This window comes from Sycon ciliatum, chromosome 1 (assembly GCF_964019385.1).
Source record: "Sycon ciliatum chromosome 1, ocSycCili1.1, whole genome shotgun sequence".
NCBI classification, from domain to species: domain Eukaryota; kingdom Metazoa; phylum Porifera; class Calcarea; order Leucosolenida; family Sycettidae; genus Sycon; species Sycon ciliatum.
Genome location: NC_088643.1, coordinates 6682217 through 6709268, shown reverse-complemented (window position 1 = coordinate 6709268; position 27052 = coordinate 6682217). Strand labels below are relative to the sequence as shown.

At 49.0% G+C, this 27052-nt stretch overlaps 1 protein-coding gene across 1 annotated transcript; it reads left to right on the top strand.

Moving 5' to 3' along the window:
* Positions 1-105: 105 nt before the first annotated feature.
* LOC135811456 (dentin sialophosphoprotein-like) lies at positions 106-26118 on the top strand. The gene is made up of 19 exons (XM_065324702.1): positions 106-388; positions 2216-2267; positions 2719-2751; positions 3217-3255; positions 4002-4541; positions 4959-5012; positions 6623-6712; positions 7393-7432; positions 7913-7940; positions 13767-16143; positions 17689-18242; positions 19886-19963; positions 20112-20184; positions 20670-20702; positions 22066-22112; positions 22269-22375; positions 23199-23336; positions 23630-23678; positions 24741-26118. Exons 1-19 carry the CDS (start codon positions 351-353, stop codon positions 24811-24813), a joined length of 4443 nt encoding a protein of 1480 aa, XP_065180774.1. The 5' UTR covers positions 106-350; the 3' UTR covers positions 24814-26118.
* The last annotated feature ends 934 nt before the right edge of the window (positions 26119-27052 follow it).

Below are 27052 nucleotides of genomic sequence, written 5' to 3'. Positions count from 1 at the left end.
GTGGCCTCGACTCGAGTGTCTCGGTCACACCTCGAAGCTGCATACAACTGTTGACCATGTTGACCTGCCAAGAGATCTGCTTGCATTATGATGGAGGTGGTCGCGAAATGTCTCAGGGCCTGTGACCGTTTCCCGTTACTTCGTTCTTTGCATGCACCTCATGCACAGTTTGCTGCATGGTTCGGAAATTGAACCTTTTGCCTTTGAAGTGACTGTCGTCGTGATAGTTCAGGACAGGATGTTCATGGTGCCTAACTAACCTTAGCTCCACTGCCTGTCGCTTGTTTTGAGTGACACGACAGGCAGCGTCGCAGGAGAAGACTTTCTTCGTTTCGGCATCGAATTCCGAAATGAGCATTTCGTCGAAGCGTCGAGCAGCATCACCGAAGTAAGTTGATTCCTTCCATCGTTTCACAACAAGATTGTTGTTGGTATCAGATGAACAACTGTTTGCATTTCTGATAGGACTTCTTTGCCGACGAAATTGACCTGTTGCAGATTCCCCTTTTGAAAAAACAAAACCACTACAACACGCTTGCGCCAAATAATTATTAATTTTTGCTCGGCGTGGATGCTTGCAGCCTCGTATTGGGGCGTAGTGCTTTGTATAGGTGATGGTCGAAGGTGTCCTTCTTCGTGTAGTCTGCTTTTTTATTTGATTGAGTATCGCTTTCCCCAAACCACTCGTACTCAACGTATTTACCTAAAACATTTTTTCGAATTCAATTGTACTTGTACAAAGTGTACTATAATAGTATTACTGTGAAGTTGGGGAATGTGAAACTAGTGCACATTTGAATCCATAAGAGAAAAAAGCTGGTGAGCAGAGGTTCTAAGTGACGTTTGCAGCGAAGAGAGCGTGATTGTGTGCTTGAAATGAGGAAACGTTATGTGTAAGTGGCTGCAGTGGAGTTTGCAGGTACTATAGACTAGTACTTAGAAAGGTAGATATTTCTGCATTCAACATCTGTGGCACTTTGTTTGAGTGTTGAGTTGAAGGTCTTCTCAGTCCAAAGTTGATGGTCATGCTGGAGCCATGTGTTATACAGTAGTGTCAACACTAATCTATCTCTATTCTTCATAGTTCATTGCATCATGTAACATACTGTGCTGGGATTGACCCGGAAGGCTTTACATGGATCCAGCCATGTGTGTGGACAATGTGCTTCGGGCGTAGCCTGCATTGTGTTCACTACTACCGGTACATATACACTCCGAAGCTGTACTTGGAAAGTCTATAAGGGTATAGATACCCTTAGACTCTGCAGCGGGTCAAGCTCTGTGCAAGATCTACATCTATCTCTTAATTTGCTAGATCCTATATATAGGATTTTGGTCATATTTTTCAACTCAAAATGGGTGTGGCATGAGCATAGGGAAACGTATGTGACCAATTCTTCCGTGTTAGGTCTTAGTAGATATGGAGAGTTGAATAAGATATTTTTTTCAATTACTAACATCTCAGGCTCATCTCCTTGCGCAATATTTCTAAGGCCTGTGCCCTATTTTTCGAATCCTATATATAGGATTTGAGATTTTACTGGACCTTGTTTTATCCTTAAAATTGGTAGTTTCACGACGGCATGTGCGATATGTCGTCATGAAACCACCCCGTGGCACACCTGTAATGTTCTTTTGCACATTCACTGCTTCAGTCCGTCCCATGACACCAGCTGAACAATGCTGCTCAAAGTTCCAATTCTTGCTCAAAATGGGTATTCATGATGTCCTATGAATCTACAAAGTAAACATTCATGCCTCAAACATATTTACAGCTTCTATAAAAACCATTATGCTGTTATTACGGGTCATGAATGACTCATGATGACCGATAACAACGGCATAAAGGTCACGCATTTTCAAATCCTATATATAGGACTTTTTGCCAGCAAATTAAGAGATAGAGAAAGAATGTGCAAAGCATGACTACGTTGTGGTGGGAGTCCTGCAAATTTATCAATCGCCCGCCGTGCATCAGTACTTCTACAGCTTGCGTCGTCATACTGTGTAGGGGTGCAGTAGAGCGACTAGGCCTAAGTTGAATCAGTAGAACTTACTTCCCCTTGAAAGTAGATTGTGCGTGTGTGTGTGTTTGTGTGTGTGTGTGTGTGTGTGTGTGTGTGTGTGTGTGTGTGTGTGTGTGTGTGTGTGTGTGTGTGCATAGAGTCTACTTGTATTTGACGCCACTGCTGTCTGTTGTGTGTGTGTTCTCCAGGTCTAGTGATGCCACATCTAACGGACACAGCACATTGGCAAACATGAAAGATGTACGGTCGCAAGTGGGTTTTCAACTTTCTTAGCCGGTTTCGTGCAGTGCTATTGTTGTTTGTCAATCGACAAGGTGCATGCTGAACTTGCGGCAAATTGATAAAACTCTGTGTAGTTTTGGAACTGATGTTAGTATTTCATCTACTACAACTTTGGGTATCATGGGCCTTCAATGTCTGCCTTAGCACGCCCGATCTGTTTAGGTCCGTCATGCGCCGTGCGGCTAAATCATTTTGAAAACGGATAACGCATGTCTCACGTCACAATTGTCTACCCGGATGCGATTTCACACCCATCGCCAAAAAAACACGAAGGATTCCGGATGGCAAATGTTGCCGGGTTTACAGTAGGGTTGCGTCATGCTCAAGGTTGTCTGTTTAGTTTGCTTGGTGTTGTCTTCTGCACTAACTTGTCTTTACACTTTGCTGCTTCGTGACCTCTCTTCTACAGTCACAGATGCCTGTGTTTGGAGCACCGCGAAAGGTAAGGGTGGAACGCAGGTCATTAGGTCCTCTTTACCTTGCTCACAGTAATTTTATGGCGGTGAATAGCATGCTGGATTCTGTGTTGTTGTCGTGCGTGAAGCCTTGTAATGAACTTGGAAAGTAGAGGGCAGTACTACATGCGGCCTGTGGTCAGCGAGGTCGCTGCAACACTAGACCACCTGTGTTTAGAAGGCCAGTTTTGCAATGCACCAGACCATGTTGTAACCTGTACTGATACCGGGATTTGAATCTGACTTCATGCACCACCTGTCCGCAAAGACTGGCTGTGTTTGCAATCACCGGGTGGTTGCAAATACAGTACTACGAGTAGTAGGCAGATTTGATTGAGTATGTGCACTCGTACAATCTCTGGGTAACAAAGATGAATGCACTGACGATCTGATGTGTACAGCTACGAGTACTCAGCCGGTGTATTTCGTGCCCATCTCGTCCTTTGTATTAGGTTAATCGGCGCGATGACAAGATTAGTTCTTTCGCCATGGTAAGCATGTGTTGCTGTTCTCTTCTCTTAATTATTTGCTCTCCCCTCCCCACATCCATATCATCATCGGTTTGGGCGTTCAATAAGACAACCTTTTAGTTGTAGCAGCAGCAGCAATGGCAGCACACGTAGTAGCAATAGTAAAGTAGTAGTGAGTGTGTCGCTGTCCTGTTGTGTTACTGCCTTCGCATTCAGATTGCTATCGTGCCTTGTGTGACCGTTCCTTGCTATTTCCCTTTCAGCATTTAAAACACCAGGAGGTGACTAGGTACTACTGTCGTGGACATGGAAATCCGGCCGAATGACCGAGGCCGGCGCCCGCAGTGCATACAGAACGTTTGCATGCAATCATGCGCAGTCAGTGCACATGTATAGTCAACTTCGCTAATAACGACAGTTCGCGAGTAACGACAGAATTTCCATGCCCAGAGCAAAATCCCATCCAACTGTAATACATTTAATAACGACACTTCGCGAATAAGGACATTTTTCTGATGCCCCGCCGAGTGTCGTTATAAGCGAAGTTGACTGTATTGTTGATCGCATGCGTACTCGTACTCACGGCTGCATGGCCAGCGCCCTGGGGCCGCTTGTCCTCCGACTGGATTTCCACCTCCACGACAGTATCAGAGATCCTTTACGGGCATTTTTCTTTTCTTTTTTTTCTTTCTTTTGTGCCTAACTTTGAATGTGTTTGTCGATACCTATCCATGAGAGAGTCTGTTTCTGTTCTTTTGCATTTGCAGGAAGTATTGGGTGACTTTCCCCAAGGCAAGCCACCGACCAGTTCTGACCTGGGAGCTATCTTCACGCACACGCCAGCAAAGAAGTCCTCTGCCACGGAGGCGTTTTCCGTTGGCGAGCCCACGTCGCGCGGCTCGTTTGCCAACCACACGAACGGCTCCGTTGACGCCATGCGAGGTACCGAGGTGGCCTCCAACGGCCACGGCCGAAAGAAGGGAGAAAAGCCGAGCTCGTCGAAGCCATCTGCATCTAGCGGCAGCGGCTCCAAGGCCTCTGCCTCAGCGCCATCTGCAGCCGTGGGCAAATCCACTGCTGATTCTGTTGCACACAGTGCAAGCAACAGCAGTTTGATTGACAAGCGGCGGCGTGTGTCCGCTGCCGACAAGCACTCTTCCAAACTATTTAGTGTGCAGCAGCTGGCCGGCAAGGAGCTGCCCAGACCGCCCAAGGATCAGGGCCAGGCAAGGAAGCCCAAGGTTATCATTGGTCGTGGAGCCGGAAAGAACATGAGCCTGTATGACAGACCCATAGACAGTCCCGAGGTATGATAACCGTGGCATCAACATGCCTACTATACTTAAATGTATGTGGTAGCTTTTTCACTTTCTAGTACATGCATATAACATAGAGCAGAGCTTGCAGCTCCATGTATTGCCTTGGAAAGGTGCAAGCCCCGTTTACGCCATTCTCAACGTCAACATGCTGTAAGACTGATTGCAAAGGCTGTGCTGACGCAGTGCAAGGCTACTAGTACAGTTATTTCCACACACGCGCGTACATACACGCACGCGTGCGTGCACACACACACAGCCTCTCCTTTGTGTTGCCGCTAGTCTAAAGCGAGTGGATTCGACCTGCAGTGTGTGTTGCTGGGTCACGACGTCATCCACTGACAGATTCCAAGGACAGTGTTACATCTACTGGTACTGCGCTATTGCTGTTGACATGTGTCCCTGCAGCCGCACAAAACACCCATCAAAAGTACCAAGGCGCGCGTAAAAGCCATCTTCGAGGTAAGTTACTCATTCTCCTGGCGAGCAGGAATTCAGTGGCTGCTAGCTTTGTTCTCAAGTTCCGCTGTGGTATTGAATGACATGCAGTCACTCGATCTTGCGCTGCATATGTTCATGCTGAAGACTGGATCTTTGTATGCGATACCAGGTATGCAGGAGACGGGCAGCTGTTTTGCTGTAATTTTAAGCTTCACGCACTGGGCGACCATAAGACAGCATTGGTCATGATATTGTTCTGAGTGGGCCTATATATCAGTAGCTAGTGTCGGAGTCAGTGCACATGTGTAAATGGAATAGTGGGTCAACGCCATCTGGTTGCTCCAGGCTAGGAAAAAACCTCACTGAAGCGCAGGCAGTGTAGCAGGGTGGGACATCAATGTGAAGCATGCAGGATGTCCTCTATCAGTGTTTCCGCTATCAGTGTCAAGTGCAGCACTAAACGATAGGTGGCAAGGGGAGGTGCTAAAATTTCGGCTTTAGTTGTAGCTCATGGGACACATGGTCAGGAGTTTGATAGGTACTAGTACCGTAAAGTACCGCCAGAGCGCCCCACCATCTCATCCTTTCGTGGTCGTAATGTGGAGGTGGTCTGCTGTCTATAGGTCCTACGACATGACCCTTGTACACGTATTGCACGTTTTGCAGTCAATCCGTACCTTCGAGCGGACACAAGCTCCACACAAAAACCTGCCAAGTGTGACCTTAGTACACTAAGATTTTCACATCGTACAAACTTCGTTGCACTCTGCCATACGATTTCCCTTCCTCTGGCTGTAAAATCAAGGTGCCGGTGGGGCGCTCTCGCGAGACGGGGCGCTCTGGCGGTACTTTACGGTAGTACTTTCATGTCGGCGTATTGACGCCAGCTCTGATTGCTTGTTGTTAGTACCTCATCTTGCCACCTGTCGTCTTGTGCTGCTTTTCACACCAATGGCAGCAGTTTCTCACTCTGCTAGTATACTGCTTGCGCTAGCGTATTATTATATTCCTAGCTCGTCCCAACCTAATAGCGCTGACCCACTACCTTACACTCACACGTTTGCACTACCTCATACTCTAGCTGCTGGTATATAGGCCCGCTTAGAACAACATCATGGTCAAAGCTATCTGATGAGTGCTCAGTGCGTGAAACTTAAATGACAGCAGAAGCAGTCTCCAGTCTCCCCTGTTCTTGTGTATACTGTTCTGCATTGTGGTGCATGGAGTACTCGGTTGAACTGCTTTGACTGGCCCTGATTCTACAGTATGTCCATGCTATATCCATGCTATATATTTCCAATTGAGCTTGGCTGGACGCTTGTCATGGTGCCAGCCATGCTTTTCATCAGATGAACGGGTGCGAGAAGTTGTTTCTACGCCTAACTGTTGCACCAGTACATTACGAAGGCCATGTAGGTATGCTGTGTGCACAGGCAGAGATATGACCGGACATACCATAATCATGTCTACGCCTCTACCTGTCTCTACAGTCTTAGGTGCCGATCCTCTCAAGAGATCATCCCATGTTCCAACATGCGTTTGCTAAAATGCCCCCTGTTCTGTGTTTGAGTGCGGTCATTGTACCGAACAGATTATGACTTCACTGTGTTTGTTTTGCTGTTGCTTTGCAGGAGATGGGCAAGGGCAAGAGTATGGAGACCATCACACGCCTGGCCAGCACTCCTATCAAGCGTGAGCCCAGCATCAAGGCCCTCGGACATGTAAGTTGTCACCACTCATGCTTTGCAGCACAGTACAGTACAACTCCCGTATTCCGGACACCCCTAATTCGGGCATGTCCGTCTACCGGGCACCTTTCTGACCCATCTAGAGTCACAAGAACTGGCTTTTCAACGAAAAACGCCCTGAAAACTATTGATTGACTTAAAAAAATGTTTATTGCATGCAGTAAGTATGTATGTAGTGAGTTACGGGCAGTGCTCGGTGCCGACCTGCCCGGATAAGGGGAGTTTTACTGTACTGTCAGTACAAATAAGGTGTGCGGTAAAGCACCACAAGCGTGCCTGGCCACCTGATGGTTGCAGTTCGAGACTGGGCAGATGAGCGACACCTAACTGTCAGTCATACAACACATACATTTTATGTAGCATACTTCATTTCACCATACCCGTTCTTATGCCGTATCATTGCTATTATCTCAGTCGCACTCACTGGGTCCCTTTTCTGGCGTAAATCAAGGCCTGGCGCTCTCACTCTACTTCATGGCACTGCATGTAGCTTTCATCTCGTCTTGGGTAACTTTCCTTGTCGTGTAAAGAGGGCTGTTGCCAAGCGGGCACATGCCTTTTGCAATCCAATTGAGCAAGGGCCACAATTACCTCTTGGTCCCTCCGAAACGACATTGTGCTGTCTCCGTTGCGTTCTGTTGTTTACTTCGCAGGCGGACATCTCCAACCTGCAGGGAATGGCTGATGAGCTAGGTTGGTTGGCTTGTGTAGCTCGAAGCTCCTTTTACTACCTATAGACACTTGGTGTGTATTGTGGGTGCTGTGTGTTTGATCTCGGGCAGTACGATCGAACCTCCAGGGCATGCTTATTTTCACAGGTATCCAGAGATGTCTGGCAACATGCTAAACGAAAGCATGTTTGCTGTCTGCAATGAGCGTTTTTTAAATCGAACACTATTCAGCCGGCTAGTGAGACTACTTTGCTGGTTTTCTAATTTCAGCAAATTCCGTATGCAGCCTCTTTGTGTACGAGAGATCTTAAGTGTACTGAGCGGTACTTATGCGGGTGTGCGTGCGTGTTTGTTCGTGTGTGTGTGTGTGTGTGTGTGTGTGTTTGTGCTTGTGTGTGCTTGTGTGTACTTGTGTGTATGTGTGTATGTGCATGTGTGTGTGTGTGTGTGTGTGTGTGTGATTGCTTTGCGTGCGTTGCGTCACATCGGTGTTACCATTCAGTTAACGACACCCTACCGCAAACCAATGGGTATGTATATATTAATTTGCCCGGATTGTTCTATCGTAGCTTTCCCCAGTCTTGTCCTGCATGGCCGTACTGGTTACAGTCGGTAGACAGAACAGAGGAAAAAGTCTGCTACTCACTTCATGCTTTCACAGTCAGCATGCAATCACTAGTGCAGGGTAGTGTGGGGGACGCGAGCATAAAAGAAATGGAATGTGTTTTGAGTGGTGCAACATTTAACTCTGATACTGAACCAGGAATAAATTTACAAGGAAAAAAACCCACAATGGAAACGAGTTATGAAGCAACTATCCACGACTGCAACACGATAATAATAAGTCAGAAAGTGCGATAGCAGGGCACAACACTGACGGGCTACTGTGACATTCAACGGGCTGAGACCTATGACTTATTATTATCTTGTTAGGCCACACCAAGTTATTTCATTGTTTCTCGTCACCTGAAAATCTCAAAAGGAACGCGGGCGGGCGGAAAAAAAACAAAATAGGGTTTGAAAAACAAAAACTGCTATTTACACTACAAAGGCCCAATTTATGACCTAAAATCAGACTATACACCACGCGTGACAGTCAATTGCAACATACAGCCAGAAAACCAGGCTCCTGCACCGGCCTCTGGTGAGGAAGTCCAGTGTTGCATGTTATTTAAATAGGAAAGAAAGCAAACCAAAGTTATTATACAAGGGGTACATAAAAGAACAGCCAAGTGCGCGCTTGTGCTAAAATTTAAAACAGAAACCTTATGGGATAAGGCATGGCATGACATGACAAGTCCAGACAATGAATACAGCAGGCTCCAATGACAATGGAGCGAACAGTCACAACGTATGAACTGCGCAGTACATGCTGCGGCGAGTCTAGCAATGTACAGCTGCATCTGTCATAGTATGGCATGACACAATAGGGAGACCAAGTCCCAAAGCAGAAAGAAGTCCAGTTCACTGGTGCTTCCTCTTCTTGCTGGATGGTGCTGTGGCTGCAGCACAGCTGGGGCCACGGGTGCGGGGCTTCTTCCCCAGAGCGGCACAGGCAGCGCAAGGCATGTGAATGGACTGATACTGCCGGGCAACATCAGCAGGTGTAGCAGCAGGTGCGTTGATGCCACACACATAGCAGACAGGACTGAAGGCCTTCTTGGCCGAGAAATAGGCCCTCTCGACATCGGCAGAGCATGTGAGGCTAGACCGCACAACCACATCTGCTGCCAGGGCATGGTCAGCTGGCAAAAGCGGAGAGCCACAAACGAAGAGGACATCCTCAGTACCGCAGGCAACGGCCACAGACTGGGACGCATCCAGGCGCTTGTTGGCGTACACACACCGTGGTTTCTGGCACTCTGAGCAAGAGATGGTCTGCCTAACCGTTTCAGATTTCAGCGCGACATTGCCCTCACGCTGCCGATCCTGCTGAGGCACGCTTGCTGTGGATGGCCGGGCATCCTCATTGGTGGCTTTCCCCCAAACCTCACGGAACGGCTTGAACGAGTCAGAGCCAGTCATCTTGGTCGGGTCAGGGAACTGATGGAGCGACTCGAAGACCCCTCGTGGCAGGGTTGGTGGAGCACACAGTTCACAGTCGTCTGCACCGCACTTCTTAAAGGGGAAGTTAAGGCAAAAATTAAAATTTCACCAGTTGTAGTCTTCGGGGTGCTGAGTCGAATGGTCGTGGTCCGAGGAAGCTGAGACGCTCCCTTCCTACTTGAATCCCAATCGAACTCGCGCACTTCCACCGAAACTAGGTGACTGCGCCCTACTAGATGGGGATTTGTATGCAAAATGTCACTAAAAGCGCCATTTCGTTCTTATAAAAGCACGGATGACCGCGATTGGCCCATATGTTGTAGTCTTTTGGACGCTGAGTCGACTGGTTTTGGTCCGAAAAGGCTGCGATGCAGCGTTCCTCCATTATTCCCAATCGAACATGGTTGAAGAAGCGGTCACGTGGTCCTGGTTGGCCAAATCGCTTGGTCACCACGCCAGCAGGTGACAACTTTCACACCAAGGTTCAACTCGAGTTCAACTCGAGTGACAGGACTGCACCCAAAAAAGGTCAAACAGGCTAGTAAGTTGTACCCTGCAGGCACGGTGACCAGGTGACTGGTGTACGCAGGAGCACGTGACAGCTTCTTCAACCATGTTCGATTGGGAATAAAGGAGGAACGCCGCATCGCAGCCTTTTCGGACCAAAACCAGTCGACTCAGCGTCCAAAAGACTACAACATATGGGCCAATCGCGGTCATCCGTGCTTTTATAAGAACGAATTGGCGCTTTTAGTGACTTTTTGCATACAAATCCCCATCTAGTAGGGCGCAGTCACCCAGTTTCGGTGGAAGTGCGCGAGTTCGATTGGGATTCAAGTAGGAAGGGAGCGTCTCAGCTTCCTCGGACCACGACCATTCGACTCAGCACCCCGAAGACTACAACTGGTGAAATTTTAATTTTTGCCTTAACTTCCCCTTTAATGGCAAAGAAGTAGTGCCGCTTCACACAGCAGTGGTCAATGAAAGCGTTGAACTTGTCTTTTGACTTGATCAGCTGCTGTGTTGTGTCGGAGCGGGACAGGGTCGGGTCGATGGTGTGCATCTCTTGCCACAGCTCATCAATGTCGGCATCCGATGCAGGTGGAAACACCTTGAAAGGCTCATCCTTCAGCTGCAGCCTGGAGATGCGTTCCTCCAAGAGGGCGATAGGAGCATCCATTGATGCTTGCAGCGCTGCTCTTACGTCTGCTGCCTCAGCTACCTGTCGGACTTCTGCCATCGAGTTGGCCTTCTTCAGCCGATCTTCCGCCTCTGGTGTCATTTCAGCCCGCATAACACCGACAGATTGGAACGCCAAGTTGATGAGGGACATGATCCGCTCGACCGGATTGCAGTAGGACTGCATCGGTGCAGTTCTCATTGCCACCAGGTAATCCAGGTTGAGGGACCTGAACAGGCAAATGAGGGAAGCCTGGACAGATACGTATGTCACACGGTGATCTGGACCCCCATCTGTGTAGAGGAGCAAGATCGGCTTCAGGACAGTATTGACGCCACCAGCCTTCAGCACATGCTTCAGTTCTGCGCCATGCCGGAGCGGAGATGATGGCGCAAATGCGGTGTTCTTCAGGCCGACATAGACTGTGCCACGGTAGAATGACTCCTCAATCGTGTCGGGAATGTCGCACAGTAGCGCAACCGACGGCGTGATCTTGAGCTTGGTGAAATCATGATCAGCAACCTGAAACTGGACATCCTTTCCCACGACCACCATTCGGCCCCGGTCAACGGCGGCAACCGGGAATCCAGGCTCCCCCACTTTAACGAGGTGCTTATCATCCAAGGACACCAAGGTCGCGTACTTGGCGTAGTCCACAGCAAATTCCCGCAAGTACCGGAATGCAGCAGCGGCATAGTGGGCGTCTGGATGGGAGTGGTGCAGATGACGAGACTGGACCATGTGCTTTACGTCAAGGCGTCCGGAGTAGTTCTCTGCAACCTTGTTGTAGGCATTACTCGGCCAGAACTGTAGGCGCACCCATTCGACAGATGGGATTGGGGTATCCCCGGGGAGGCGCTTGCGGACTTGTTCTACAAAGTCTCGGACTGATATAGCGGCAGCCATATGGGTGACAGCACCATGGCGACGGCTATCGGCAGCATTAAGCGACTGCTCATTCAAGAACGCCTTTGCGCCATCCCAGAACTGCTGGTACTTCTCCGGCCTGCCGTTGTTACAACTCCCCCGTAGGTCATATACCAGCTCCGGGTCTTGGGCATCCAGGGCCAGTCTAAGTCGGTCAGCAACAGCGTTCGTGTCAGCAGTGGGGAGCCGGCTGTGATCTCCCGTCAGCTCACGGTACATCTCGCTGAGGATCGTTGGAGACACTTTGGCCAGTAGCCCGTAGCGCTGAACAAACATGCGGCGCATGGCTCGGGTGTGGTGCTCATGGCAGTTCGCCTTCAATGACTCAACGGTTTTCATGGACTTGTCGGCGTCACGATCTGCTGCCTCCGTAGGCACCTTCCAGCACCAAGTCAACGTCACCAGGTTCCCGCCTTGGTTGTAGCTGAGTATCTCCACTGTGAATGGCAGCTGGATTTCATGCAGGTACACAAACCTACTCTGGCGGTTGACTGGGGCTATGTGAGTCACACAGACAGGCTCATAGTCAGATTGGGCTTGCAACTCCTTCTCGAGGTCTGCATACCGTGCAATGATCTTGGCATCTGTGCACACCTTTCCATCAACAACAGAAACCCTCAGCGAGGATCCGTCACCCGGTGAACAAGCTGGCTCCAGTCGTTCGTTGGTTGCGTTTGCACGCTCCGCAGCAGCACTGAGGTAGACAGAGTACTTCTGAAGGCCATCAGCCAGTAGTTTCACACAGTCAACTACTTTGCTCCAATGCTTGCTGCCAGCCCAGGGGTAACACAGAGCGCCAAACAAACTGCTAGCCATAGACTGGACTTCACGCTGGCCGAGTGATGGCAGTTTGTTGTGTTTGTGGGATGTTGGGTCGTTGTAAACATCGCCCTTTTCCACCAGACTGCTGAACAACTTAGGAATATGCACTCCACGATCGCTCAGTGTCTTCACACGACTTCCAGGGCAAACTTGGAAGAGCACATTCGTCAAGGCGTCAAGAAATATCGCTCCAGATGTTTTCTCTTCGCCAAATTTCCACCCTACACCTTTGGCTTGCAGAAGATCGATCAGGTCATTACGGAGAGCCCAGTCTCCACGCAATTTCCCGGCACTCCGCGCCTCAGCTGATCCACGATAGTCAGGTAGCGCCAACTTTTCGGCGGAGTTCATCAAGAGTGCAAACGCATTCGCCGGCTTCGGCGCTGCTTCGACCTTTTCCGTATTCACAGAGAAGCGGACGAAATATCCGAAACGAGTACAAGTTGCTACAACTGGCATAGCTTTCTGAACCGTCATGACTGCAGAGCTGCGGGCAGGTTCCTTTTGAACAGTCACGGTCAAGGATGAGAATACGGACGGATCAGGTAAGGGTCGATTGAATACAACACCACTATCGGCAGACAACAGCTTTTCAAAAATTTGAGAGAAGGACAAGCCTTCGTCAACAAGTTGAGCGTTCCAAGAAAGTATCTCTCTGCTATCCACAGTCACAGCGAAGCTGACTATTTCAGATGCCATCGTCGCCCACGACGAGATGAACTGATAAAGAACTCAAGGAATCACGGCAACTTAACAGTGCTTGTAGTCCGCAATGCCGCAAGTTTACCGATGCCCGGAACACTGTCAGTCCAAAACGGTGCACTGTCATGCACTGTCTTGACTTGTACCGGAACTGTGTGTAGCAAAGAAGACGACCAGGTCGTGTGGTGGTGTGGTACTTGAACTACCGGTATGCGTACATACACGGTGCAAAAGTCGTCCTTCGGTTCGTGCACTAGCACTGCACTCCAGATTTGACGCCGCGCGTACTTTTACAACGCCTTTTTATGCGTGTTTACCGGGACGCGAGATTTTTTTTTTTGGTCCAATCCTCAAGAAAGGTACGCGCGCGGTGACGAGAAACAATGAAAAAACTTGGTGTGGCCTTACGGTCATGGATAGTTGCTTCATAACTCGTTTCCATTGTGTTTTTCTTCTCCTTTTGCGTTTTGAGTGGTAATTGGCTTTTCCTCCCTTCTTTCTTCGAGGTGACCTGGCTCTACCTATAGGCATTTAGCACTGTTTGGCCTGTCAGCCCTAGTGCTTGTTTTATATTATTCAGATCATACATTTGTACTGAGTACTGCCCCCCCCCTCCCCTGAACATTCGACTGAAGCTCTTTCATTCTGCCACTCTTCTTTCTGTTCTTGCTCTTGACAGCATCCAGCCAGCAACTGGCGTGCGTAAGCATCATCGCCTCAGCGCATCCTCCTCGTCCTCCTCTGAGAATAACAGCAGCGACAGTGACAGCGATAGCAGTGACAGCAGCTCGGATTCGGACAGCAGTAGCGATAACAACTCCAGCAGCTCGGACAGCGAGGCTGAAGCTGAGAACAGTAATGCGTCTATAGCGGCACCGCGGGATGTATGTACTAAGGAAGTCGTCGCCGGAGCTGAGGAGGAACCGCCACCGCTAACCGCTGCCGTTGCGCCATGCCCCAAACCTGTTCTACCGCAACCGCCAAAGCCAGTAGCCATTGTTCCACCTCGACAATCCACGTCATCTGCTCCAGAAACGGACTCCGTTGCTGCCGACGATGAAAAGGATGCAGAAGAGCATGGCACCAAAGAGCTTCCAGTACCGGTGACTGTTGCTGCTGGTGGCGGTAGCCGCCCTGTTAGCATTGCTTCTGCCATCGCTTCTCACCGTCTGAGCGAGTCGTCAGAGCACCTCTCCCCGTTGCTGTCGCATGCTGCCGAGGAGCATCTGTCACTGGAGCTGGCCTGTGGTGAGATGAGTCCGATGTCAATGAACTTCGCCGGCCACGCTCAGAGCAATCCGCTTTCGCTCGAGCTCAAGGATGGGCCAGCTAGTGGTGATCTCTCGCTGCAAGTGAAGAGTGATGCCGGCGGCGGCGGGGGCGGTGGTAGTGACGATCCTCTGGGCTTAGATCTTGGCCCGGTCTTGCCCGGCCTTGGCAAAGATGACCCGTTGTCCCTGGAAATGGATGACTTCATCCGTGAGCCTCTTTCTCTGGAGGCCGATGCTGACGTCACTGCCGCTGCTGCTTCCATGCATATTCCAATCACCAGTAGTGGCAAGCTGGCTGCCATGAGGAACTCTCGCGACAGCATTCACGACGAGCTTCTGGAGTCGGCCAATGAACTTCCGGACTTGGCCAAGACGCATAACCTGGATGATCTGTCCGAGTCTCTCACGTTTTGTGCTGATGGCTCCTCCGCTGCTGTGTCACCTGAACACCACCAGTCTGATCTCCTCACTGCCGACCAGGCAACGGTTAAGGATGTGCCACCGCCACTCGATGCCAGGAAGTCGGCGCAAGCCGTCGATAAGGAGAAAGCAGACCAGCCGGCCAGCAGTTTCCCACCCCAATGTTCACCGCGAAATTCCGCCGCGGACGTGCGCGACAATTCTGTTGATCCGCACAGCGTGCTTGATAAGGCAACACCGACGTCAAAGGCTGACTCACACACTGCACTATTCACGTCTTCTACACAGCCGCACCCTGTAGCGAAACCTGCTGAAGAAGAGGCAAGGGAGCCAGCCGTGGAATCCTCCACTAGCAAGGATCACCAGTCAACAGCTTCTAGCAGCTTAGCAGGTATGGGTAAATCAGAATCGGCTGGCAGTCCATCTCAGGCCAAGTCTGGCATCCACCCCTCGACAGCAAGTCCTTCTCACAAGGCCAAGGCGGATAGCTCTGCAGCGGGAAATGCACTTAGCACGCCTGCGGGTAAGCAGGGTTCAACAACGGCAGCCTCTAGTATTTCTGCTGAGTCAGCAGAACCTGCCTCGGTGCCCAGCACCAAAGTAGTCAACGATCATCTTATCATGAAGAGCACGAAGCGGAAACGCAGCGAGTCCTTGGCCAGCTCGGAGGACGGTGGCATGCCTGGTGAAGCCAAGCAGCTGTGCACAGCGCCGAGCGTAGCAGCAACATCAGCTCCTCCGCCTGAGCGTGCAAGTGAACGCCCAGATTCGCGGCCTGAGCCGGATGCACCGGCTCACAAGCAAGCGGACGCGGCGCCAGACCCCAAGCTTGCCGACCGTCCAGTTGATTCCCCTGACCAGGAGGTCACCAGCACAGTAAAAGCACTACCAGAGAATTTAGACTCTGCTAACACCAGCATCGGTAGCAGTAGTGGCAATAGCAGCGGTCGACATAGCCCTGAGAAACGTTCTAGGTCGTCGCAGCAGCAGCATCGTTCGCCATCTCCATCGGCCAGCAGGAGCCAAGCGTCGTCACCTACTAACCGACACTCACCCAAGCGTGCTCACACCCGCGGCCGTTCCCGATCACCAGGTAGATCCTGGACGCCCAACATCTCCCGTACGCCACCGCCCTCACACTCTCCAGGACGGTCGCGATCACCTCGTGGCAGCAGCTCGCGCAAGCGCATGTCCCACTCGCCGCACACGTACTCGCGCACTAGAAGGTCGTACTCCCCGCGCCAAGACCGTGATCGCGAGCACCACCGGGCTCACGACAAGCGTGCCCGGAGTCCTCTTCGCAGTGGTGATAGAGAGCGTGACCGTGACAGGGACATGCGCCGTCATGCCATTGATCGCGATAGGGTAAGTGCTGCCTTTGTTGTGTGTGTGGGGGGGGGGGGGGGGTGCTCTACGAATTCCGACTACTACAGTTGTGCTCTGTGAAATCCGACCCACACTGCATACTTGTCACCCTCAACTTGCACGGCCCTTGACACCCTGGAACTGGTACGAATACGGCTGGACGTACACACGTACAAGTGCAGGGATGTAGTCGGAACTGGTCCAGAGCGCCAGTTTTACACTTCGGTCGGATTTCAGTGAGCGCAACTGTAGTGCAGCCTGAAAATTTAGCCGGTGACTAATTTCGGCCAACTCCAAAGAAATGGAGTTCGTCCGGTTGAACATTTAGTCCATGGGCCATATTATGATGTCTGTCGTATTGACAAGCTAGACAAATTGACGTTAGTCCGGCATTTAATTTAGTCCGAAAACTCCTTGGACAAAAAGACGAAACTAAATTCCAGACGAATATTTCGAAATTTTTATTTCGAACCCGGGTTCGGAATACCAATTTCATCTCCTCACACAGAAGCCTGCACTTCCAACCAGTGTGGACCTGCTGATAGATTCACCCTGACATGTTCTGATACTGTGGGAATTACTGACATGATTACATGAAGCAACATATGAAGGTACATGTACATGACATGTACGTATGCATGATCGATAATACATGAAAAAAATTCGCTCGAGCCCGAGGCGAATAAGCCCGGGCTTATTTTCCTCAAAAAAATAAAAAATCGATAATACATGTACATGTACCCAGAATTTTTTCTCTTCGGTTTTAAACAAATCTTAGGGGGTGACCTGAGCCAGAGTTGGTCCGGTGACAACCGGACCAGTTACGGCGGCCCTGCTTTGTTAGAGAACGCCTTGTTTGGCTACTTCGAGGGGCCATAACCCCTCCAAAGTGCCCAAAGACATACCGTGAAAGTCCGTAAATAAGTACCTGCCCGAAAGAAATACCCCCTTCATTCTTTAGGCTCTGTCTGTTGAAGTCAAGTCAAGCCCGATAAACATACTGCCCGAAATAAGTACCGGTACGGTGCGCACATGTAGCACGTAGCATGTACATCGACAGGAAAATGACTTCTCCACTACACACAAGTCAGGTCCGAAAGTTAGTTCGTGCCCGAAAGTCAGTACCCGTCCGAAAGTTAGTACGGGTGTGGTCACTAAATTCGAAAGTAAATACATACTTATTTACGGACTTTTACGGTACCCTAATACTAGGGTACTAGGGTTTATCGGGTGTTAGCGGCCGTCGTGAGTTCCCTTTGGGAACGGATACGATAATTTACTTTTTTTTTTAATACGAAGATTGATTTTCTCATTCTGGACGCCCCTAGCATTGCAAAAAAGGTGTCAAACTGGTGAATTTTCGGGAAAGTATTTCGGCATGAACTACCTTTTAAAATATACAGTAGTTTGCAGGAATCTTTCGTCATGGCACCATTATTTCACTTTCTCGACTCCAAACGACTTGTTCTTGTTGCATGCCAGTGTTTCCTGCATTGCTGTATGATGTTCCTCTTCATTCTCTCCCCGTGTGAACTATGTATGCAGGACTATGAGCGAGATGAGCGTGACCGTGATCGAGATCGTTACGACCGCGAGCGCCACGACCGCCCTGGCGGCAGGTACGACAGAGATCGGGAGCGCGACCGTGACGATCGCGAGCGCGATCGCGACCGATACGACAACAGCGACCAGAGGGAGGCGGATAGAAAACGCCACGCCGCACTGGAAAGCAATCAGAAGGCACCAGCTGAGCACGGTGGCGAGCGAATCACCGGCGCCCCCACCGCCTATCCAACTAGCAGTGTAACCACCGGGGATGATGCGAAGACCCTACAGGTTTGCACGCACACTCGCACGCCTGGTTTACTAAGCATTGCCACGCGCCAGCGGCGACTTCAGAGCTTCAGAGACTGGCTGGCCGAGGCGAAGCGTCTGAAGCACAAAGGGGACAACGTCAACATCCGCAACATGCGAGCAGGCACCTATGTGGAGTCTGCCATCTGCTTCATCAAAGCTGGACTCTTGTTGGAATCTGTGGATAGCAGCGATGACAAAAACCGGCCCGTCAGGATCTACACCGATACATTACAGCTTCTTCAGTGAGTGTTCATCATCATCATGTTATTAAAAGCATGTCCGCGTAGGTGGCGGGGTGCCACTTCCGCTTATGCCATTCAGGATTAATGTCTGAAGAGTAGGGGTGAAACGAGTATCTACTTTGACCAATCGATCACTCGTTCATAATATTCGATCGAGTATCCGATTATTTCGAGTATTTTATCAAAATTCAAAAGCGCTAGATTTGTGAGGTCTCGACCAATTCGGAAGAAATTATCTGTCAACTTAGAACAAAAGTCGCCAACGTCTTGTACAGAGTGTAAAGTAACGATTTTCATCAGTACTTTCATATCTCAGAACGTGAACTAATGTTAATTGCCGTGGTGATCACATCGTCCAAGTCATAAAATACTGACTCAAAGGCATGCGTTATGCATGCACACAGTGGACGAGCGGTACAACAAAAGTTTTTGAAAAATAGAATGCCAATATGTATACTAAAAAAACAAAAACAAAAACAAAACGATCAAGTACAAAATTTCGAATACTCGCTCGTTTGAAAATTTCGAACGAATACTCGAATATTCGAACTAATCGTTTCACCCCTACTGAAGAGTAATACACTACAATCAAATGAAATGACAGAAATGAACGGCAACGAAAGCCAGTAGCAACAATGCCAATAGGACTAATATTATTATTTATTATTTGCATGTTCGCGTTGGAGTCGATCAATGATGCGCACTTCCGCTTATGCTGAAAAGAGGAAGAGACGCTGCATCAAGTGGTGTCAGGCAGAGGTGTTGAACAAAAACAAAAACAAAGAGAAGCGTATGTGCTTAGGGGTCCAAGGTTGCCAATAATATTTTCAAAACGAAAAGTTTTCGTTTGGGGTGGGAGGGTTTGATGGAGTTTCGTTTTGAAAGCAATTGTTGAATGCAGATGGAGAATGCCCAGTTACTTCTGGGTGTCAAAAATTGACATCAAGATTTAGATTTTATTGGAATTCGTTTTACCTGCAGAAAAGGTGGGTGGGTGGGGGTTGAAAAACACTAAAACTTTTCGTTTTGTACAAACAATCGATAACCCCGGACGGCCCCTTAGATGGTGAAGCTATACTGTACTCTGCCTACTATGATAGCTAAAACACATGAACAGGACTCATGGAAAACTTAATCGAAAGTGTAAAATAGAATATACGTACAACTTGTCTGGCGGAATCACGTGAATCATGAGAATCAGTCCTGTTAGGTGTGGCGGGCTCCATGCCATGTCTGGCGGTCCGCAGCCATTGTACGCCATCAGCCAGTAGTAATCCATGTACATATTATACAGTCATGTGTGACTGTTAGTGGTGATACTATCACTAGTATCAGTGCATCTTGTTCATGCATGCATGTACAGCCATGTGTTAGCGATGATGCCATCAGTACATCTTGTTCATACATGCATGTACAGTCATGTGTGTTAGTGGTGATGCTGTCAGTGCCTCTCATCCATGCAAGACGTAATACATGTATGTTGTCTCCGACGAATTGATGTGGCAACACTGTGTCTCGTGCAATATGTGCTAGTACCATGATCTGCTGTGTATGAGTGCACTTGTCTTGGGCGTTGGCGTGCACGTTCGGTTCTGTTTGCCCTTGTGGAACACACTCTATTCTTTTTGTCTTCGTTATTCCAGTTTCCTGAATCTAGTTCCCGAGCCATCAAAGAAGGGTATGGGTGTCTGGAAATCGTCCAAGGAGCTCGGCGCGATCGTGTAAGTGATGTAACTACGACTGTCTGTGTGATGGCATTTTTACTACGCTACGTGTACAGATGATGAAGTTGGTTGCTCCAGCGAGGAACACACGCTTCCTGCCGAACTTGACTGATGCGCGTGTGTGTGTGTGTGCATGTATGTGCAGGTTTCGCTGTCAGTCTGTTCTCTCGTTTCACTGCATGATGCTTCTAGAAGACAAGATGCTACGCCACCACAAGGTAGGGCTGGAGACCAGCAACTTGCAGCTGCATGTACAGCTCTGTACAGTTTTGTGCAGCCTTGGCTAGTGAAATCCAACTCGTAGCAAACTGGTGTATTTTTAGCACCTGGATGGACCATTGTGGCCCATTATTGAAGTGATTGAGCACATTTTGGGTATTCCACGAAAGAGCTAGAGAGATGGCGGCTTTTAGCATGTAGCAGATGAACTGTCTCGTGCGTTGCATGCTCTCTTGTGCTAGTTCTCTTATGCCACTTCCCCCACGTCTTTATTGGCTGTATTACACTGGAGACTAGTTCATGACATTTGCTCCGAGTGTACTGTCTTTTGAAGAACTTCTTCCATCGTGCCTGAAGCTGTCAAAAATGCTTATTTTTCTGGGCGAGTTTCCTCCGTTTAATTGTTAAATCTGACACGTGTTAATACCTAGTTGTGCTGATTGTTTTGCATGGTGTTTATCTTGTGCTGTATGTGTGTGTGTAGGTGTTGAACGACTCCCTTGCTCAGGTGGGAAAGGTACGGGTCTACACAGTCTGTATTGCTCTGTCTCTCTCTCTCTCTCTCTCTCTCTCTCTCTCTCTCTCTCTCTCTCTCTCTCTCTCTCTCTCTCTCTCTCTCTCTCTCTCTCTCTCTCTCTCTCTCTCTCTCTCTCTCTCTCTCTCGCTCGCTCGCTCGCTCGCTCGCTCTCTCTCTCTCTCTCTCTCTCTCTCTCGCTCTCTCTCTCTCTCGCTCTCTCTCGCTCGCTCTCTCTCTCTCTCTCTCTCTCTCTCTCTCTCTCTTGCTCTCTCTCGCTCTCTCTCGCTCTCTCTTTCTCTCTCTCTCGCTCTCTCTTTCTCTCTCTCTCTCTCGCGCTCTCTCTCTCTCTCTCTCTCTCGCTCTCGCTCTCTCTCTCGCTCTCTCTCTCTCTCTCTCTCTCGCTCTCTCTCTCTCTCTCTCTCTCTCTCTCTCTCTCTCTCTCTCTCTCTCTCTCTCTCTCTCTCTCTCTCTCTCTCTCTCTCGTGTCTGGTATTAGCTGCAGCGTCAGCTGTACCGCCCAGATTCTACTGCTGGCATGTTAATCGAACTGTGTACTTGAGGTACAGTAAAACCTGTAACTAGCGACCACCCCTTGGGGCCAGAAAAAGCGGTCTTTAGTGGCAGGTGGTCTTTAGTTAGAGGTTTGTACCACGCGACCGTATACAATGTACGGACCCCTTCTATGATATGTATGTCAAAATGAAGCTAACACAATTCCCACAACTTGCACAGTGCCATTTCTCCTTTGAACAGTGACATCGATCAGAGAGCAGGTTCGACCCTCTCTCCAAAACGTTTCATGTTTTCTCACGACAGCACTTGAAACTACGACAGGTGCAGTGCAGCCCACAGTCAAAATGAGCCTGCCGTCATTTGTTCAGCTGTAGTATCGAAAGAGTCTATTCAGGACCATGGAAAATCATCAAAATTTCAAAGAAGGAGCTTCAAACAGCCGTTGATTTCCTACATCGCGGTCGCTAGTTGCGGGTCGAAAATCGACATTGGGACAAGAAAGGTGGTCGCTGGTCACGTTCAGCAGGTAGTTGCAAGTCACAGTGCATTTTGAATGTGAGATCGTCCGTGCCTGGCAAAGTGGTCGGTAGTAGCAGGCTGGTCGCCAGTCACGGTGATCTTTAGTTACAGGTTTTACTGTATCTGAAACAACTCGTTTCTAGCGAATAAGAAGTACATTGTCTGTGCGTTAGAGGTGTGAAGTGTTGAGAAGTATTGAGAGTTTCCCCATCACCTTACCAAAAATCAAGAAACAGACTGCGTGAGTATGGTCTTCGAGTGGGTATATATTATCTGACGGCTGCTGTATCTGCTTGTGTTTGCTCTTCTCCCTCCTGGATTCTTCTTGCAGAACCAGCCAGCAGCCTCGCAAGCCTTCTCGCCTTTCACCCAGAACAAGTATGTACACTGTGCAGTGTACGATGTGGAGTGGTCGGTCTTGCTATTCAAGCATTGAGCTGATTTGCCTACGTGGCTTTGCACATCTTTTGTATTGCATTGCCCTAGTTGATTTCGCTGTTCTTTTTGTTGGTGTTTCTTGAATCAATGTTGCAGCTCTCCGGCACTGTCTCCCGGGGTTTCATCACTTCCAGCCAGCCAGGACTCCGGCGTGTCCGGACTGTCGGTTTCAGCCAGTGGCTCGCAGGTTCCAAGCCCTGACGGTATGTGATGGTGGACAGGTTTACTGTGCGACGGTCGGTGTGTGTATGTGTGTGTGTACGCGTGTGTGTGTACGCGCTAGCGTGTATGTGGTTGCTGGTGGGGGGGGGGGGTGTGTGGCTGTTGACTGAACATCACAACCATAGCGATAATGCCCACGAAGCTCCATGGAGTATTGCAATTGATACTGACAAACCCAACGACAACAATATCTTGACAGCAGCTGCCAGATTCTGGGTAATGTCTGGTGTGTTGAGGGTAGTGTCCGCACTGCTTGGGAGCTGCCATACATGTATGCATGTGATTATTGTTTTCAATTTACCACTGGACGACAGATTCTGTTCATGTTGCATGTTCATGTCGAGTGTCTCCCTTGTATCTCGTGGCTATGCGTACTACAGCTGTAGTAGCTGCCCAGGCGCGTGCGCCGGTGCCCTTCAAGGGGGGGGGGGTCCAGGGGCCTCCCCCGGGAAATTTTTCAAAAAATGAAGCAAAATCCTGCATTTTGAGCGAAAAGGGGGGGGGGGGGGTTCCGGGCACCCAGGAACCCATACGGGGCACGCGCCTGCTGCCCCTGTGTCCCAGTGAAGACCACTGCCTTTGTAGTGCCAGTGTAGGAACCTGTGGCTCTTCAGAGTAGTTTTCTCTTGAGTTTCTCCCATCGGCGTGGCAACCGGCAATGTTCTGTGGCTTACAAGCCAGCCTGTTTTCAAGCATGCACCGTGTGCAGATGTGCAAGTGGATAATTGAATGGCGCCTGCCAGTAATCATTAGTAGAGGCATGACATTGTGATTTTCATGCATGTGTCGTGTGTCGGTCTCCAGAGAAATCCTTTACCGGCGGTCTGCAAAACCAGCCGCGCATAGTGCAGGAAGGTGTGGCGCTCTGCCATGATATGAAGCTGAGTCTAAACATGTTACGCTGCTGGAGACGGAGTGAGGAGCTCATCGCCGACTGTGCTGGTGAGGCTGATTCTCTTGTTCAACTTCTTGTTGCTTTGCCAAGGCCATGTATTTCTTGGGGGGGGGGGGGGGGGGGCATTCACTCCTCCATTGTTTTCTTCTGACAATAGAGTGTGTTTTGTATTCATCACACTGCGCTGTTGAAATGAGTGGTCACTGGTGATCCGCGCCCTGTGCAGTACTTCTGAATGTTTCGTAGCGCGACCGGAATGTATGCTGTTTCCAGTTCACTTGAAATGTCCATTGTGTGTGTGTGTGCGTGTGTGCGTGTGTTGCTCTGCTACAACCACTAGGTTTTTTCGATGGCCTTGAGCAAGATTCCTACAAGATTTCACTTTCAAGGTAAGAATAGAACATCACGTGTAGCGTTCAGTGCTTGTATATCTATACTCACATGCTTGTATATCTATACTCACATGCTTGTATATCTATACTCACACTGATGGTAGATGCACGTTCACATAACAATCGCCAAATGTTCTTTCCCACCAGTAGCAGATATTCACCATAATTGCAGAGGCAGTATGCTTAGGTTCTGCGAAAGTGCTCAATACCTGATTCAGGCAGAGCGGCGTACACAAAGGCACACAATGAAAACCTTGGGCAAATTCCGTTGTGACTCGGAGTTTCATGGCTGAATCAATCATCTGACGACGATGGTAGAATAGGAGGCAGTGCTGGTATATCTAAGTGGAGAGAAGTGTGATAATGAGTGGAGAGAAGCGTGATAATACGATAGCAGGAGAAGTAATCACCACAAGTATTCTTCCCTTCGCTGGCTTTAGCATCGCCACAACGCCATAGTGACAGGATTGAGAGTTCACGATAGTGAGCGATAAAGTTAGCACCGCCGGTTTTTCACGTATTCAACATGGCCGGATACTGTACACACCCTACTAGCCGGAAATGATCTCTTGAATTCTTCCGAATACAATAAATAAACTCTATCCAAAGTTTCAGGCCAGGCCCATCTTCGTTGCAGCCGAGAGACCGTTTTTGGGTGGTGGTGTATAATTTTGTGGAACATGGAGTGCAGCTGAGCACTGACGTATTCAGTCGACTTAGCGGAAAGCGGCCCTCAGTCGGGCATGGGGCTAGCGTTGCTATTCACGAATTGTCGTAATTCACGAGGTGAACTAACACTATACAGTCAAGTGGTTATTTGGTCTGAAGGTACTTCAGTAGTGTTATCTGTGGATTGTTCTTATAACCAAGATTGTTCTTGTAACCAAGATTGTTATTGCTCACCATTGTCTGTATTTTCAGGTCAGGCTTCAAATAACCATGGCTGTGTGCCGAGCAGCTCTATGAAATCCTGTGCCATATTTTTGTTTTGTTTGTATGCGTAATGGTGTGGTTGAGCCTGGAATGTGCTTTGTTTCTCTGCTACTGTTGTCCTCACAGTCCTCTCTTGCCAACATTGGAGTGGGCATACCTGGGTGTTCGCCGTCTGCTGCGCCCAGCAAAGTCTTCATGATTGCGTCAGGCTTACGGTAACCTGTTGGTGATGTTGATCTGCCAGGGGTACTGTGCTGGGGATCTGCCAGGGGTACTGTGCTGGGGATCTGCCAGGGGTACTGTGCTGGGGATCTGCCAGGGGTACTGTGCTGGGGATCTGCCAGGGGTACTGTGCTGGGGATCTGCCAGGGGTACTGTGCTGGGGATCTGCCAGGGGTACTGTCTACGTACCTGCTGGCTCTTACATTGTATGTTTGGCTCTATCACACTGTCACACGCTCATGCTCTTCACTGCTTCACTTAGCCTGTATTGTGCGCAGCCATGCCGTTGCATCATTTTGGTCACCTTGCTCTGTGTGTGTGTGTGTGTGTGTGTATGTGTGTGTGTATGTGTGTGTGTGTGTGCACGTGTGCATGTCTGAGAGAGAGAAAGAGGGAGATTTGTTTACTAGTATCACGATTAAACACTGGGGTCCTCAACTCTCTAGTTGTCATCAAGTCCTATTTTGTACAGTTTTTTGCCGCAATTCATACTTTCATACTTTAAAAAAGGTTCCACCACTCTTAGTTTTTAGGTTATCTCCCACTTTTCTCCAGCGTGTGTTGATGAATGTTCTCTGCCTTTGAGATGCTAATCATATTGACAAAAGTTATAAACAGTATCATCGGCTCTGCTCCCGAGCAGCATTCAATCAGATCATGTTGCAAGGTGCATTTTTTGCTGCAGAGTTTTAGCAGTTTCCATTGGTTCCTTCTGCATGTTTCAACATCTTTTTCTCCGTGTATTCTCTCCATTCTCCGGCAGGATTCTTTTTTTATCTTGGCAGCATTATTATAACCATTTTCATCTCTCTCTCCTTTTTTGAAATTCCCGATTTTAGCTGAGTGTTTTTTTGTTGTGGCCAGCACCATAACCTCCTTTTACCACTAGCAGGATTCCTTTCCATGTAGTGCGCTCAGCGGCAGCCTTGGTAGCACAGCAAGGAGTGTCTCCATTCCTTCCACTGCAACCTAGACAGCGGCGCATCAGCATCTGGGTGCGTGTTACGTCGTCGGCCGATGGCCGCCCGCAGCGTGCTCTTCACCAGCCAATGTCAATGCTCTGCGTTCCCAGTTTTAATCGTCTTTTAATTGGAGTTGGCTTGTTTTCCCATGCTTCTCACTTCCTGCACTCGCCTTTTCACCACTTTCCATGCACAGCTCTTGCTTCTACTGATTTTATGGCTCTCTTTTTTCTGCCGCTGCTGCTTGCTGCTGCCGCCGCACACCAACATGACGTATGAGTGAGGAAATGATGAGCATTATCCCGGTGCCGACCTGCCGTCTCCCATGCTACGTTCTGCGATGTGTGGGTGTGTGGTGTGTGTGTGTGTGTGTGTGTGTGCCCATCGTTTGGGGATTTCGGGGAGTGTCGGCCGTTGGGCGGTTCAATAGCCAATTGAGTCATTTTTCCCAGATTCCTTTTGAGTCTCTCTCCCCCATCCCAAGGGGAGACCCACGTGACCAGTTTTGGCAGCGAGCAAGTACAAGTGTGTGTGTGTGTGTGTGGTCTGATTTTGCAACCCACTCGTGCCGTATCAAGTATCTACCTTCACTAGATAGGGCAACTGCTGTTGTCTCCCGGGATAGGGGTTGTGTATAAGCAAGCTCTCAGCTATGCCATGTATGCCATCAACAGTTATGTAAGTATACAACTAGTCAGTCTTGTGATAGCATCAAAACAGTAGAACATGCCAGAGTTCAAACACCTATGAGGTGGGGCTGAAACGAATGCACAATGAAGCGAACGAATATTCTTTTTTCCGATTACGTGTGAAACGAAGAATATTCCGAATATTCTAAACCATACAATAGCCATGATAACTAGTTGTATCCATGGTAACCATAGACCATCAACTGGTGTGTATATACCCCAATTACAGGAGAGATATTTGAAAAGGACAATGTTATCATTTGTCTTGCTGATGACAACACATAAAAGGTGGCAATCTTACCCACTTTCTACACCAAATAAACCTGTTAGATATCAAAAAGGCGAGTTTCTGTACATTTACGAACATTCTTATTCTACTCTAATGAAGAATATTCTTTTTCCGATCTGCATATTTCGAATATTCGAATAATTCGAATTTTCTTTTCAGCCCCACTATGAGGACACCTAGAATTAATTCGTTGTTTCGGGTCACTTCACTCATCCGTTCCCCGGCCGTACCAGGGTCTGTCGGTCGGGTACATTTTATTATTTTATTTAATACAAG

What these genes read in the sequence shown, in the direction of transcription:
- LOC135811456 (XM_065324702.1), top strand. Translation starts at nt 351, where the DNA reads ATGAGCATTTCGTCGAAGCGTCGAGCAGCATCACCGAA. An exon ending in TCGCCTTTCACCCAGAACAA is followed by an intron (nt 22,113 to 22,268) that starts GTATGTACACTG and finishes TCAATGTTGCAG; the next exon opens with CTCTCCGGCACTGTCTCCCG. An exon ending in GCAGGTTCCAAGCCCTGACG is followed by an intron (nt 22,376 to 23,198) that starts GTATGTGATGGT and finishes GTCGGTCTCCAG; the next exon opens with AGAAATCCTTTACCGGCGGT.